This window comes from Cryptomeria japonica, chromosome 2 (assembly GCF_030272615.1).
Source record: "Cryptomeria japonica chromosome 2, Sugi_1.0, whole genome shotgun sequence".
Lineage (NCBI taxonomy): Eukaryota > Viridiplantae > Streptophyta > Pinopsida > Cupressales > Cupressaceae > Cryptomeria > Cryptomeria japonica.
Window position 1 is genome coordinate 196,937,779 of NC_081406.1, and position 17,196 is coordinate 196,954,974.

At 36.6% G+C, this 17,196-nt stretch overlaps 1 protein-coding gene across 1 annotated transcript; it reads left to right on the top strand.

Annotated features, from left to right (window-relative positions):
* Positions 1 to 1,510: 1,510 nt before the first annotated feature.
* LOC131072804 (auxin response factor 16) lies at positions 1,511 to 16,860 on the top strand. The gene is made up of 15 exons (XM_058009062.2): positions 1,511 to 2,113; positions 5,206 to 5,318; positions 6,191 to 6,289; positions 6,419 to 6,475; positions 8,166 to 8,321; positions 8,454 to 8,538; positions 9,773 to 9,863; positions 10,543 to 10,707; positions 10,818 to 10,940; positions 11,402 to 11,477; positions 11,610 to 11,748; positions 13,243 to 14,739; positions 14,858 to 15,054; positions 15,260 to 15,447; positions 15,644 to 16,860. Exons 1-15 carry the CDS (start codon positions 2,068 to 2,070, stop codon positions 15,840 to 15,842), a joined length of 3,231 nt encoding a protein of 1,076 aa, XP_057865045.2. The 5' UTR covers positions 1,511 to 2,067; the 3' UTR covers positions 15,843 to 16,860.
* Positions 16,861 to 17,196: the final 336 nt, after the last annotated feature.

Here is a 17,196-nt window from a genome sequence, read left to right on the forward strand (position 1 = left end):
ATGTTGCCCATTGAGATTTAGGCCCTTTTTTTTTGTCTCAAGACTAGTTTGTGGTTGCGACGACATCCTTGTAGTCACAAGCCTACCCTAATTTAATTTTTTTACATTTAAATGTGACCAACAACCCACTTTTTCTCTTACCACCTAAGGTCATCCAAACTCAAGATTTTACAATAAGTTGTAATGTCCTTGTATTTAAGGGTATCCAATGCATTCATTTGGAACACAAGAAAAATATTCAAGGAGAGATTATTTGCTTTACTCACTTCAATTAACACTCTAAAGGGAATTTAGTTCCACACAAACATTCCAAGAGCAATGACATGAGTGAAGATTATTGTTTTCGGTCATTGTATGGGGCCGATCTAGAAGAAGTTGTTTCTCAATGGTGAATTAATAGTCCTCAAGGTATACTCAAATACCACCAAGTCCCTAAACATTTATAAATAGTAGAGAAGATTGCCATACATCAATCAAGGTTGTAGAGAAAAATATAACCATCTACTTGATGAGTTTTAAATCCATAATATAGATTTGTGACCACTAATCCATCCTAAACTTGCAAACTTGTCCTCCAATAATGCATAAATCCAATACATATTTCGAGGCACCTTATTGGCAAAGAGGTATTGTTCACAACTTAGACATTAGATGGGTTCCCATAATATTATTGTTTCATAACTACTTTTTTGTCATCCTCCTAGGTACACTTATTATTTATCTATATTCAATTGTTACGTATTGTTAGAACATCATATCCAATTATTTATTGAATAGTCTAGGTTAATTGTGCTTATAAGTATGCATTTCATTGAATTAACCTATATTAAGCTTAAGGAAAGTTTATTTTCCTTTGTGAACATCCATAATGATCACAAACTCAAAAAGGTTGTAAAGGTGTGACATCAAAACCATGTTTGACGTTAGGTTTAAAGAAAGGGAGGATACTAATATATATATGCCAAGACTTGTATTCAAAAGCTTGCTTACACGTTAATGAACTTGTTTTTGGTAATAGATGAGTTTCATTTTCATGAAGGCATTAGGATAGACATATTTGAGTTTTATTTACACATGCAATACTAAAAGTTATTTGCATATTTAGTCTCGAAATAGACAAAAATAGTTCGACTAGAAGTTAAACATATTGACAATCAATTTCAATGATGTTATTATGATGACAATCAACAACCACACAAAAGATCAACACTATATTTACATCTCATGTGACCATTATTAAAATGATGTAAAACTAAAGACAAGTAAGACTAAACATATTGACAACTAATTTTATTGATGTTACCGACAATGACAATCTAATATCCATAAAGACAACAATTGCTCCATTGACATCTCATGTGATCACTACTAAGATGATGTAAAGCTAAGGGGAAGCAAGGCCCCATGGATTGTGTACTTGAAAGCTATATGGTAACGGAGAAGGGTGAAGAAAATAAGAAACCATGTTAGAGATTAAAAAACATCATAATAAGAGGGACAAGGGGATGTGCCAAATTACATGTTCTTGGGGGAACATGATGGATTGGAGCTATAACGGCGAGGACAATTATTAGAGCAAAAAATAGTGGATAAACAACAGGGGGAAAACAAATTAAAAAATGAAGTGAGAAAAATGGTGATGGGTCATGTTTCGGAACCAAATGTGTTGGTGGTGTACATGTTGGTGTCGACTGAGGCAGAGAAAAACTGGTCATCATTCCTTTGTAGCAAAAATCGGAAGAAGCTCCGTGTTATGTCGGCTCAAAACACATCCAGTATTGAGTATCCTTCCACTCATTCAAAGCTAAGCCTGTGGCCCGGGATTTGAACCTGGGTTGACAGCAGCCCCTCAAAAAAATAGCCCCACAACAGCAGCAATAATAGATTCTACTTTTACGCATGGGAAAATAACAGCGGGGATTCTCCTTTCTGGTGTAAGTAATCTGCAGGGAGACTGCGTGCAGGAACCGAGGAGCTTGTTTAGGCTTGTGGGTGTCTGAGGGGTAAGCGCATATGCGCGGTTTTTGTACGAGAAAGTTGTGAGTCGTGCGTTTTGGATCTCCTAAGATGAAGGCGCCTTCTTCCAATGGCCTTGTCTCTCATTCTACAGATGGTAAATTTTCTAAAGCTTTGGGTCGTTTGGTGTGGTGGGTTTGGCTTGGCGGGGGGTTGAACACGTGACCTGTGCTCTGCTAACATAGACTACGCGGAATGTTTCTGTTCTTGTTGCAATTTACAGACAACTTGTTGGTTTGGGCTAGATTTGCAGATTTTGGGTAGCACAATTTAGAGGCCTTGCAGTGTGGTTTGGCTTTTTTTGGGTTCATTTTTTACTTGAATGTGTTTGCTAGTCTTCAGTCCAAAGCGCCTGAAATCATGATTGACAGTCAGAACATGGGTTGGTGATAGTTTTGTTCTGGGTAACTTTGATAAAATTTTGGGTTTCTGCTGCTGCATTTTGTAATGAAACTATGTAAAAATGGACGAGGTAGATACCTGGAGTCGAACCTGGGACCTCGTCTAAAACCATTTTGGGTGTAGTTGCATTTGTTTTGAGCGTGCAAGGAAGGCCCCGGTTTATTGCGTACCGTCTAGAAAAAAAATGTTCTACCATATAAATTCAAATTTCTTTGAAGGCACTTCCACTATACACAAGGACTGAAGTTTTTTGGTGGCAGTTACGGATCACGTTATATAATCCTTTCTAATTTGGCAGGTTTGAGGTTCTATGCTAGAATAAGGACAGATGGTGTATGCCATGACACCCTTATATATCTGTAGCCATTTTCTTTTGTGAAATCTCAGCTCTGATTCGTGTAGCTTCAAGAGTTAATGTCGAAATTAGACAATGCAATGCTTTTGTTGATTTAGATTTGTTCAAAATGGGGCAGTAAATTGTGTTTTCTAGCAGGAAAGACACTCCAGATCTGGCATTCTTACGTTTAGTAGAGAGTCAAGTCTGTATCTTCTGTCTCAAGACGTGGACCAGCTAGGATTTAAACCTAGGACCTAACATATGTATTGGCACTGCCTGGTGCTCTATCACTGAACCTATCGGGTCCTACACAGGTCCAGGCTTTGCAGGAGAGTGGATTGGCTCACCAGTATTTTCATCCTTGTTTTCTGGATGTAGGTGGATTTGGCAAGGCTTGTAGAAGAATAAGCTAAAATCTGGACTTTGATGCAAAGACTGGTAGCTCAGTGGTAGAGCACTACAGGATGCTAACAGGCAGTTTTAAGTTTAAGTCTTAGCTGTAATATGGAAAATAACATGCTAGTCTAGACAGATTAGGAATTCAGAGGAAGCGTAGTTTGAGAGGGTGTTGGGAGAGCAATTCAGACAGTGGACTGCAAAAGGGCTTGAAGCTGAATAGTAGCGTTGCACCAAAGTTGTAGTGGGAGGTCCTAGGATACCTAGCTGGTTTATGGAAAATACCCTAGCTTGGTGAAGAGATTGATAACCAAAGGGCATAAATTTGAACCATACAAGGTAAATTGAAAAATCTTCCTTGTTTCCAAAGGGAGGTCTTCTATGCCAAATTGATCTGTTAGGTCTGGACCTAAAAAACTCCCGTCGTTTCTTATGCAATTTATGTCTAATTGCCCTAGTTGTGGTTCAGACATTCACTTCCTTGTAGCTCTTTTAGCTTCCTTTCATATTTGTGTTACAAAGTTTGAACCTTATATATAAGTTAAAGCAAACAAATCTCCTTTTCTCTCAAGAGGGTCTCGAACGATTCCATCACCCATATATTCAACATGTGTTTAATTACTCCATATGCGGTTCAGAAGCTTCTTTTCCTTGTAGAATTTTTATTGCAATACAGTTCTTCAGGTGCAAAAGTTTGAACAATACATGTAAAGTAACTGAACAAGTCCCTTTGTTCCCTTAAGGAGGGTCTCATTTGCGAGTTGGGAGAGTGCTGCTTAGTCCGGATCCTAAAAAATTGCCTTCACCTTCATGTGCAACTTGTGTCTAATTACCCCAGATTATGTGATTCGACAGCTACTTTTCCTTAAATTTTCAGTTTCCTTCCCTTTTGCCAGGTGCAAAATTTTAACTGTATGTTTAAGGCAGGGTGAAAAAGTTCCCTTCTTGTCACAAAAGGGATGTCCCTTACGCTAACTTGATGCGTTAATTAGGCCTGGACCTAAAACATTTCCTTCGTCTTTGGATGCAATTTGTGTCTGACTATTGGGATGTGGTTCAGAATTCAGATAGTCATCTCCATGTGGAATTTCTCAGTATGTCTCTAATATGCTAGGGGCAAATAAACCTATTGCAGTAATTTAGTGCTGTTATTGCAATAGTTTCACTGTTGGCAGATCCCTTAGCTTGTGAAATTGAAATTTGTCTTGATCCAATTTCTTTGCCATTGGTGTATGTCTCTTGGCAGCTGACTTGGCCTCTGCTGCTGATAAATGCATTTGCTTTTTCAGTTCCCTCTCTTTGGCAGTAGTTGTTCTAGGCATGTGCTGTTTTACTTTAAAAGTTTACTTTCCATGGTCACTGTTTTGTAGGGTGATGCTTTTGTTAGGTTCTAGCTGCCTATACTTCTCTCCTTACAAGCCATTGAAACCGAGACTGTAGTTTATCAGATTTATAATTGTTATTGACTTCTTCGTAAGAGAGCTATATAACAGATGCTTAACAGTAAATAGTCATATTGTTTTGAGTTGTGACTTTTAGTAGAACCAAGGGAAGCCTTGCCTGGATTTAAAAGGTGAACATAACTTTTTAGATGTCATCCCTGCAACCTCCTTGTGAGAGCAAGGGGTTTTTTACACTTTACCTCGTTGTACATAGATGTTGTTTCAATTTTGTGAGTCTTGTTTATTGACCTGGTGACAAGTCTTGGGACCAAATCAGGGTTTGCCACTCCATAAAATTCGTGTAATGGGATATTTAAGGTCATTTCTATTGCATAAAGCAGCCTTCTTTTTTAATGGTTTGTGACTTTCCAGTCTTACGTTGGGATCTGGTGGTGGTTTTGTTTGGACCCTAGGCATAAAAATCTGTGTAGCCTCAAAATAGAGCTAACAATGTGACAATTTGTAGAGGAGAGTAATTGAAAAGGCTTCCTATTCAAATTGGTGGGGCTTCAGAAGAAATAAAATTAATAATTTTAGTATATATTATTTATTTTATAATTTTATTTCTTGGCCTTCTAATTATAAGGCTAAACTTTAATGAATTTGATACAGGAGAAAGGAGGAGCATTAATTCGGAGCTTTGGCATGCCTGTGCTGGGCCTCTTGTTTCATTGCCACCAGTCGGTAGCCCTGTGGTTTATTTTCCACAGGGCCACAGTGAACAGGTAATATAACTGTTTGAATAGTTTCTATTGCCTACATTGAATAATTATAATATTATACTACTTTTTTCATTTACCTGGAGTACGAGGAGAGCAGGCAAACATTGTTTATCTGCAGAGCCATCTTGCACTTTCTAGTTTAGAAGTATTACCTATTATTTTTTATATTGAAAATGGTTTATTTTCCCATCTAACAATTTGAATATGAACATTGAATGAAATCTCTAGCAAGTTTTGAATTTTATGTTTGGCATTACTGGGAAACAGTTAACCTTACACAATCTACTAAGGATTTTTTATTGTATTATTCAAACTAAATTATGATATGTGTTTTCCTTGTCAGTAAATCTTTTGTCTAGGTAATTATGTTCTACATTATTAAGAATTGTTAAAATGGTTAAAGATTTGAATGTATCTCATAATCATTAGACCACAAACACACCATGAGTCTGTTGGACTTGGATTATGGGTAGCCTTATTGCAGTAGGGGCAGTTTGAACCAACATTCCACTCTTAGGTTGTTCCACATTATTATTCAATCACAACCCCTTGGACCAATTACAGTATTGTTTAACTTTATATTATAATTGTCTGAAATTAAACAAGATCCTGTTATCCACCTTAGATGGTTGGAAGGCTGAAATCTCATAAGGTTATTTTTCCTAGGATTTCTTCCTTCTGATATCAACTGACCTATCATATATTTGAAATGTAAACCATAAACAGTTACTTGGAATAAATGTTTTCTCCGATTTATGTGAATTAGATCATTGTAATTTCTGTTTTCAGTATGTCATTTCCCCCCTCTTTCAAGACTGTTATGGGATATGAATTTGAAATTACTGAACTTATATGACTTTGTTTGCCATGATCAGGTTGCAGCATCGATGGCAAAGGAATCTGATGGACATATTCCAAACTACCCTAATCTTCCCTCCAAGTTGATTTGTCAGCTTCACAATGTTACATTGCATGTAAGATAGAGAAAACTGTAGAATTTGTAAGCAATTGTCAGAGGACCATGTTATACATGTTCCCCTTTCTCAATACTATGAATATGATGTTTTTAATGTACGCCCTAAATTTTGCTCTGATCCTTTTAGGCGGATGTTGAGACTGATGAAGTATATGCACAAATGACTCTCCAACCTGTGAATACGGTAAGCCCTTATGTTTATGTGACTTGTCAAAACTGCTTCTTGTTAAGATGATTGGTACCATTTCTCTGTTTTGATAAATAATTTTTTACCTATGGCGCTTATTGGTCATATTTCACCTTGTGGAGAAACAAGAATATTGGCAGATGCAGCTTTATTTTAGAACACATGGACAGTTTTTCCTTGCTACTTCACACTAATTATAGCTTTTGATGCATGTTCAATATAATATTCAGTTGGCCATGGATGTATGTTTCTATGCATGAAGTTGTTCTATGCATGAAGTTGTTACAAATGTAGGAAGCAGAAATGACTTCACATCTAGTAACATAGCTAGCAGGGTCTTAAGCAATAGACCTCTACAACTGTTCATATATTTGTTTTTCATTTGCATAATCACTTCGTTGTTTCTGAATTTCCAATGATGCTTGTGGGCCATTTATGACATTATTAGGGATATACAGTCCATTTTTGATGTTATGTTTTCCTGGATTTCATTGTGTCATGCCACTGGTTATTAAAGAAACAAGATGGTGAAATCCAGAAAAAACAGAAGACCGAATTGTCTTCCTGTGGAATTTTGAAAAAATCATCATAAAGAAACTCAGAAAAACTGAACACCATTGTGCAGTTCAAATTTCAGACTGCATAGTGCAGGCTTGTTTTACACATACGATGAGTTGGTTAGGATATTCTTGAAAGGCATTTTCCTGTTTACATAATTGTTTTCTAATTTCCAGCGATGGCCTCATGCTATTGCTGACATTATACCAGTGGGAATCCATATGTTTTATATTACCCGTGGCAATAATCTTGCTCATTTATGTGCTTTGGTTAAAACATTATAAAAAAGAAACATAAAGCTTTTAAGTTGCTTGCCTTTTTTCTTTAATGGCAGTGCTCTATTAAAAGTAACGTACTCTGCATAGTTTGCATAACCTTTACCTTCTGATTTGTCTTTTAGTCTTGCATGCCTATCTTGTTAACGTATCCTTAAAAGCAACAGAAGCTAATCATTACTTGCTTATATTAGTAAACAATCAGTTGTGAAAAGTAACAAAGAGCATAGTTTGTTTAACTTTTACCCTCAAATTTCTCTCTATTTGTCCTACATACCACTCTTAGTTAGGTTAAGTTGCAAGCAAAAGAAAGGAAATGACACACTTTTCTGGGCTCTTCATAGCTTTCAGAGAAGAAGCTTTTCAATTATTCTCTTATCCTTGTGAAAGCAGATTTTACCACTTTGACATCTTCATAACTTGGTTACGTTCAATTGGCCTTATGTGTAAAAAGAGAATTGTTGTGCAGGTTTTATAAAAAAATGGTTATTGGAACTCCTGACTAGATTGACCTTCAAAATGCTAAATAGTATTGGTCCAAAAGACGTAAACTATATTTTAGTCTAAAAGCAACAATGGCAATATTAGACAATATTAAGTATAGGAATTTATTCCTAGCTTAATTTTGTCGAACATGTTATATATATGTCTTCTATGTGATATACGTCATACCATAATAGACATTGTGTGTTAGATATCATGCCATCATATTGCTCATTTCTGGAAATCTTTACTATCAGTTAGACATTGATGTACATTGTTATATTGTATTTTGATTGTTTATAATGATTGTCTTTCTAACTCATGGAATAAAAATGAAGATTGTCATTTGACTGACAAGTTGTTCCTTATAGTATGATAAGGATGCTCTCCTGGCATCTGACCTTGGCCTGAAACAAAGTAAACAGCCAACGGAGTTCTTTTGCAAGACTCTGACTGCAAGTGATACAAGCACCCATGGTGGCTTCTCTGTGCCTCGCCGAGCTGCAGAGAAAATTTTTCCTCCTCTGGTAAGACTTTCTTATAGTTTTCGTTCCTATTAAGTTTAATGTTCTTGACTTTATTGATTATTCTATACTGGAAGTGACTGAAACCCTGACATGGAATATTATTTCCTACTGTTACTGTTGGGTGTAATGCAGGAGTATAGTATGCAACCCCCAGCACAAGAACTTGTGGCAAGAGATTTACATGACCATCCATGGACATTCAGACATATCTATCGTGGTATGTATCTATTAATTAGGTAGTTGTTGGCCTTTTTAATGATTTATTTTAGAAAGTACGTTATGTTTGAAACATGCATAATTGTTTAAAGCATTTATGGGAGGATTAGGGTTTTTGGATGATCTTTTCATTGAGGATGGGCATTACTAATTTGTCTGTGATTCATATTTTTGTATATATCTTTACCAAGTTAAAGTGCATTGCTGCCATTTCTAAGAATGTAATTAAACCAAATCAGAACACTTCAAGATTTTTAATATGATTTAATATATGATCACAGTAACTCTCAAGAATGCTCAAAAAACAGAGAATCATGTCTTCTTGTAAGATTCTTAAGAAAAATGAACGCCATGAACCCTTGTTCCATCTCTCAAAATACTTAAATAGAAATGTACATAAACCTCATGATGTCAGAAAGAAGAGTTGCTTGATGTTACATGGACAGAAAAAACTAACTTATTATTATTTGCTTTCAATCTTATCAATTGCTTCCTCTTACTGATGATGGATCGTGTAGTTTGATCCAAGATGTTGGTTCAGAGGTACCGCAAAAAAAATATATTAACATAATCAACTGGAAGGATTTGGTTTAATAATAGCTACTATTTTTAATGACCTATATATAGGGCCAAGAAATTTTTTATTATTGGAAACCATGCCCTTTATTGCATGCATATGTAAGCACATGCTTTAGTATTGATTATATCAAGAAAAACATGTTTGTAATTGTTTAGGAGGAAATTGGTAACCGAGGAATATGATAGTGAAGTAGAACAAGCCAACTTCTTTATGATGTCTTCCTTAGAAAGCCACTGGAATAATTCTTCAAAATGTTCAGGTTATAGAGGTCCCTGGGTTAACCAAAGATTCTGCAAAAATATTAGAACATCAGGGGTTTAGAGATGGGCTTTATCATTCTGTAGACTGTCCTGAACAATTCTTGAAGTGATGAAATTTAGGTTATGATTTCAGTGCGTAGATTAAGAGCAGAATCTTAGATTCAGTCCCTGAATAGTAATATCAAGACCACAAAATCTGGATACAAGTGACAGTTAATAGAACATTTGCAATGTTCATTTTGCTGTTATCTAAGCCATTATGTATTTGTGTAGTTCATACAATATGCTGAATGTTGCTTATTATTGATCCTGTCCATTCCAAGTTTGTTTATTCTTTTTACTGCTTGATTATGAGGAGTTATTTCTGAGAGATTGTAACACATTTGCTATTACAGGTCAACCAAAGAGACATCTTCTAACAACAGGTTGGAGTGTATTTGTAAGTGCAAAGAGGCTTTTTGCTGGTGATTCAGTTCTTTTCATAAGGTAACCCTACAATTGCTATCGGGAACCATTAGCAGACACATTTCATGAATTGCCTTTTTTTGAGTTTTTTGGTTTGTCTCTATTTTAGCTTTGACGCTTTTCTAGGGATTCGCTAGGTATAAATCTCTTAAGGCTAGCTATTGCTTGTAATGCATGTGTACATACTCCTGTTTCTTTTTAATTTTATAATCATTTAAAATTTAAATAAATTTGCTGAAAGTAACATGAAATGAGAAAGGGATATTATAAATAATTGCACCATTTCAATTCAGATATAATGGTCATATTCAGAATTGCATAGGTTGCCTAGAGCTAAATGTATCAGAAAATGTAAAGGAACAGAACCTGAAAGTTGCCATATCATTTTTGGAAAGAAGAGTCTGTGATTACTCCAAACAGCAAAGGGTGGGGATAAGAATATGTTCCAGATGATATTTTTTAAAATCACTTACTGCCAGTGGGGCTAAGGATGCAACATGTTTGGACCTTGGTGACACATGCAATTTTCATAACTTCCATGAATTGAGTGTTTGATTTTGAGCTTACTATTATTGTGGTGAGATATTTTGCTGTTTGCTTGGATGAGTGCAAAAAGATGTCCTTAAAATTTGGCGAGTTCATAATTTCTTTTTCTTTCCTTGACTGATCATGTGTCACATTCATACTTCCCAAACGACAGGGATGAGAAATCACAATTGCTTCTGGGCATAAGGCGTGCAAATAGGCAACAAGCAGCTATAGCATCCTCTGTCCTATCAAGTGACAGTATGCATATTGGAGTCCTGGCTGCAGCAGCTCATGCTGCTTCAAACCACAGCCCATTTACAGTTTTCTACAATCCCAGGTTACTTTGATTTTCTTCTATAATTTGATTGCCCTGTTTAGATCAGATTTTTTTTGCTTTTTTTAATTTCATGAAAAGTGAATTTCAGATTTTTTTAACACTCTTAACAGGGCAAGCCCTTCGGAATTTGTCATTCCACTCGCCAAGTACAACAAAGCAATCTATGGTACACAAGTTTCACTTGGCATGCGGTTCAGAATGATGTTTGAAACTGAGGAATCTAGTGTCCGCAGGTAATGTGTGCATCCTTGCTTTTGTTAACTACAAATGTAGTTTGACTTGTGCCAAAAAAGAATTCTTGTTATCATGGAGCATGCATTATTTTCTGGGAGGTAGTTGTTAGGAAGGCAAACATATGACATTTAATAACTTAGAATTAAATGAAAGGCCTTTTATATGTTTATTTATTCACGCACAAAATTGTTCTTATTTCCAAGGGATAGAGTCAATTTGATTTCATGTCATTAATTCTTGTGGTTCATGTTTTGTTAGATATTATATTTATAATCTTGACCAAGAAAATGATTGGTTAACATATCATCTGATAATGATGCCATTCTTTGATAAAATTATCTGTGCTCAGCAGGATTATAAAATTAGGTCATACTTCTTGAATGGGGGAATCATTTCACATTTTCGAACTTATATGCCACTAAAACCTTGTATATTGCTGTCTTACTTTGCTTGCATGCAGGTATATGGGTACCATTACAGGCATTGGTGACCTTGATCCTGTTAGATGGTCAAATTCACAGTGGAGAAACATCCAGGTATTCATTGCCGGAAGTTGATTTGTATTTCTTCCATATTTCTACTGTTGGATTTCTTGGCTCATTTCTCAATAAAAAGCCCTCCTATGTGATTTGCGTCAGTTTACTCACTGTATTTCTGATATTTCAAAGGTCGGATGGGATGAATCAAGTGCTGGTGAAAAGCAGAATAGAGTTTCTATCTGGGAGATTGAGCCTGTGGCAACTCCATTTTTCATCTGCCCTCCACCTTTTTTCAGGCCTAAACGCCCTCGCCAGCCAGGGATGCTTGGTAAAATCCGGACTTCCACTTGGTTGTTTTTCTAATTGTGCACAGAAATACTTGGTATGTTTAATTTTTTAAGAAAACAGTGTTGTAAGTTCCTTAGTTCATGCAGGAAAGGCTAGAGAATTACGTACAATGTGGCATTCATGGGGTCTTTTGGTAGAACTTTTTGTTTGTATCAATTTCCTATCATTGTGTCTGAACAAGTGTAATAGTCAGCTAGTTTGTAGCTCTCTTTGTGCAACATGAATTGCAAAAACATATTATTCTCTTGTTTCAAATTACCGTACATGTGTATTAGCTCTAATTAGCCTTTGTGTGGTATGGATTGCAAAGACATTTTATTCTGTTTTTGTTTCAGATTACTTTGCTTGTGCATTAGCTTTATTGTTGTACCTGAATAAATGTTATAAGTAGCTGGCTGATTAGCTGTCTTTGTATGGTATAAATTGTTAAAACATCTTATTCTTTTCTTGTTTCAGGTTAGTGTGCTTATGCATTAGTTAGTCTTTAAACTTTATTTGGGAACATATCTGTGGTCCAAATGAACCTTATACAGGAACGCAATTTTTTGTTTTCACAATTATAATTTCAATCAGGCCATTTATCTCCTTATATATGTTTTTTATTTTAATATATCATTCACTGTATCATTTCATTGCAAGAAGCAGAGTGTTGGCAATTTCTAAATTAATGGCTTTAAATTTTAAGAATGAATTTTTTTTAGAAATGTCTAGTATAGTCTTTTCTGTCTATATTGAAGTGGAATTAATTATATCAAAGTGCATGGATCATAAACATTAATGCGGAGTTTGCAGACTTTAGATACACAACCTGACAGTTTTATATTTTGGCTATTTGTTTACCTTCACAAAGTGTCCATGTGCCAAGTGCTGTATGCTCCTAAAAATCTCATGCATGTCTTTTATTTTTTGGGCTGTTTATCTTTCTACTTATATTCCAATCACCAAGTGATTGGACGAAATTTAAAGCTTGGAAAAATTGTGTTCATCATCCAACTTATTGATTCATATTATCGGAGCAGGAATATAATTTGTTCAGAACTAGCTGCTGGTCAGGCATGTCAAATTACAGAGAGAATTATAGAGGTTTTGGTATTGTACAAGGAAGGAATAAGTTGAAGGCACCCCTGGAAAAATAACAAGCATCACTGAGCACTCCAACCTTCCCTAAAATCCATTCACTCTCTTTCTGAATAGACACAATAAGATGGAGCATACTAGATTGTCACATACCCCTGTAAAAATAACAAGCATCACTGAGCACTCCAACCTTCCCTAAAATCCATTCACTCTCTTTCTGGATAGGCACAATAAGATGGAGCATACCAGATTGTCACATATTTAGCATCAAACTAAGTTTTCAATGAAAGATAATAATAATGTGAAATTGGTTAAGCATTTGGATACCTCTAATTGGCTTTTCCAAGTATTGGATAAGAGGTTGTTCAGGAGACTAACTGGTATGATGGATTTTCAGGTGATGAATCAGAAATAGAGAATGCAATCAAGAGAACCTTACCTTGGTTTGGAGACGACATTGGCATCAGCAATTCCCAGAATGCTACAATGACTGGTGTTGGTTTGCTCCAATGGATGAATATGCAACAAAGACCTGATATAATTAACCCATCTGTCCAATCAGACTACTATCGTCCTATGACTGGTCCTACATTTCAGAAACTTGGGAGTAATGAGATACCTAAACCTTTGAGTTTACCACAGCAGTCATTACAATCACATCAATTACAATTCAATATTCCAGAGGCTCAACAATCAGCACAAGATCAATTGCATCAATCACAGATTGGGTGGTCACATCAGCAACATCATATTACTACTCAGCAACACCACCAACAAAATCCTCATACTCAGCAGCAGTTGCCGTCTCAACAGTTGGATCAGCAGCATCGTCATAGACAGCAGCAAATGCCTGCACAACAGGTGGAGCAACACCAAGTGCTGATGCAGAAGGTGAACCAGCAACATCAATCCCTGCAACAGCTACAGCTACAGCCTGCACAACAATTGGAGCAACGGCTACAGCAGTTTCAGTCGCAGCCGCAGTCACAGCTACAGCCACAGCCACAGTCACAGCTACAGCCACAGTCACAGCCACAGCCAACACAGCAGCAACATCAAAGGCCACAGCAGCAACAGCAGCAACAGCCATCTCAGCAGTTGCACCAGCCGCAAGTTCACCAGATTCAACAGCAGATGCAGCAACAGCAAGTTCAGCAACTGCAACATCAGCAAGTTCAGCAATTGCAACAACAGCCACAGCGTGTCCAGCAGCAGCAGCAACAACAGGTGCCGCAGCAGCAGCCAACTCAGTCTTCTCAACAGTTTCACCTGCAGCAGACACAGCTTTCTTCTCCTGTTCTGCAGCATGTGAACAATCCATTTCCACAACCTATATCTTCCCAGCAGCAGCAGCAACATCTCAATCAATCAATCCAGTTACCTGAAATACGAGGTCAGTTGTTACAGTTAGCTACCAGTCGCTGCCAAGCACCAGTAAACATGCCGCAGGCCACAAAAGCTCATTCGGGGTTTACTGAAACAGATGCCCCATCTTGTTCAACATCAACTTCTGCAAATAGCTACCCACTGCAGATTGTCTTTGCCAGGGCAAAGCAATCTACAAGTTTACCTGAGGAAAAGACTCCTTGTGCAAACTTATTGAGGCCCAGTACAGGTGGTCCACAGTCTACAATGCCTACTTCTAACCTTGTTGGAGAATCCCAGGTTACGTCATGGTTCTCTTCAGTTAAAGAATCAAATCAGGCTGCATTCCAAAGTTATCTGAATGCTCAGTTGGGTCAAATTGAAACATCATCCTCTTCTGCAGTTTCATTTCCTCTAGCACAGGCTGATGCATCTCTTCCACAAAGTTTATCATCTCTACCTCTCCCGTCATCTCCTTTTTTTTTCCGAGATGCTTCTCACAACAGTGATATTCAGACCGATCCTCAAAGTAATTTTTTGTTTAATGTTAACATTGAGAATTATGTAATTGTTTCTGCAAGTCTCTTGCTAGCTAGTAGCTTTAATAAATGAAAGAATGCTCAGAATTCACTGCTATATTTCTGCAGGAACAATGGCTCCTACATTTGATACAGGCAAGGATATTCAACCACAACTTTCTGCAGCAATAAGTTCTCAATCATTTGGTGTCCCAGATCTTCCTTTTGACTCGGGTGTTACAAGTGATATGGGAATCAGTGATAGTGGCATCTTGCAGAGAGGGTCATGGCAGCAAACACCTGCACCTGTGCGAACCTATACTAAGGTTTGCAATTATAATGATTGCTTTTTGAAAATTTAATGCTTTATACTTAATATAATAAATGAAGACTATCAATAAAGTTTTAAAGCTTCTCTCATGACCATGCATATTGATGGGCATAGTAGATGTTTCATTGTATAACAATTGCACAATTGATGGGTACTATCATGTAAGGCATTGAAGTTGATGGATTCTGCATTGGATGTAGGTTTACAAGCTCGGTTCTGTTGGAAGGTCTATAGATGTTACACGCTGTAAGAATTATGATGAGCTTCGGCACGAGCTTGCTTGTATGTTTAAGCTTGTTGGTCAGCTTGAAGATCCTCATTCAGGTTGGCAACTTGTGTTTGTTGACAATGAAAACGATGTACTTCTTGTTGGAGATGATCCATGGGAGTAAGTTGTCTTATTGAAACCCAGTATTTCAAGTTTTCTTTTTCATGTTTATGTATAAATATTTCTAATCAAGGATTAAAAATGTTTATTGAGCTTGCTGAATGTTAATGGTGCAAACTTGATCCAAATAAGGGAATTGTCCTAAACAGTAAGAAATGGCATATTTTCTGAGAGATATTGATGTCATTGTCTCCAGGGAATTTGTGAGTTGTGTCCGAAGTATCAAGATACTATCACCAAAGGAAGTCTTGCAAATGAGTCAGGAAGGTATGGAGATACTAAACACTTTACCACTGCAGCAACAAGCTTGTAGCAGTTCTGATGGTGGCATAATGTGGAGGGATCATTGTGATCAGAACTCCACCAATCCATCAATAGGATCATTGGAGCATTAATGCCCAGATGACGTTTTGCCCTCACCAATCATGGGACAACACAAGTTGTTTTTCTCGTAAAATAAATGAGATTCTATGTTGCACGAAAACAGTATCTAGAGTTACAAGCCTGTGCAGCATATCTGTAGATGGCTCTACTTGGGTGGAACTCATTTCTTGAAATTTTGGGTAATAGCTGGTACTGTGTTTATGGGTTGCTCATTGGCTAGCACTAATTCAATGTTATGCCAGCCTTTTAAAGTAGCTGGCAGGGCGAGAGCTTTACAGATTGTCCAGGCTGTATTGTAACAGAAACATTGATGTTTATTGTACTTTTCTTTTAAGGAGACAGATATGTGCAATTACAGTTGGGAAAAGTTCGATAGCAACTCTGCTAGAGAATCAGATGACATTGCTTCTGGCTACATCACTGCCATACAGTTCTTTTCTGCAATGTAATTGAAGTTGTTACAGAATCTCCATGTGAAAATTGCACCAGTGGAATGACTCGGGGAAATTTGAGTTAGAAGCATCTCCAGGAAGAATGATCACAATGATCTTTTGAAATTTTGTTTATGAATGTGCATTACAACCTAGTAAAGGTGATGAAGATGCAAATCAAGACCTGGTACCGATGGTAGAGCTTTTTGGTGCAATTCCAATGAAATATGTACCATATGTTCATGTACATACATCTCTGTAGGATGAAGGTATCTTGTCTCAGTTGACAATTTGCCATTCAAATTGCAAATCATTTGAGTGTTTTACTTTTTTCTTTTATAAATTTTTGGGAGTCTGCTCAGTGAATTTTGACTCCATTCGAAATCTTTTCTAGAGTCTACCCCCTATCTTTTTTTTTAACTTGGATTTCAAATGGAGTTAAAATAGTCTCCGAATGAATACATATAAACCAGAAACATCACTTGTACCAACTAGGATTTTGGATATGTACAAATATTGGCACGGATGTAAAATCGAGAACTGCTTCGATCAACTTCCCTTAAATGAAATTCTAGTGTACGATGATTTTTCTTTACAATTCAATTGTGAATTCAAATCCTGCCTCCTAGCAATGCTTTCTGAATGGATTGCACTCCTATGGTTATTGAATCATAGATTTGCTTATTTGTTGATAAAAATATAATCTCTGAGATGATTATCAAGAGAGCAATGTGGTGTCTTAAATGTCGAGTACTTATCTTCTGTACTGCATATTATTTTGAGTTGGTTTAACATATGGTGCTGTTGGACAAACTAGTACGTAATTTTTTTCAGTGATCAAATTTCTTTGTTAAGTGTGCCATGTTACAGGCAGCAGTGGGATTAATTGTGAGTTGAGATCAATCACAGTTGAATTCTTACTCCAAACTTCTTG

Bases quoted from the DNA above. Each gene is read 5' to 3' on its own strand.
- LOC131072804 (XM_058009062.2), top strand. From the start codon at position 2,068: ATGAAGGCGCCTTCTTCCAATGGCCTTGTCTCTCATTCTACAGATG. The intron at 11,478-11,609 runs GTATTCATTGCC...GATATTTCAAAG, and splicing joins CACAGTGGAGAAACATCCAG to GTCGGATGGGATGAATCAAG. The intron at 15,448-15,643 runs GTAAGTTGTCTT...CATTGTCTCCAG, and splicing joins GTTGGAGATGATCCATGGGA to GGAATTTGTGAGTTGTGTCC.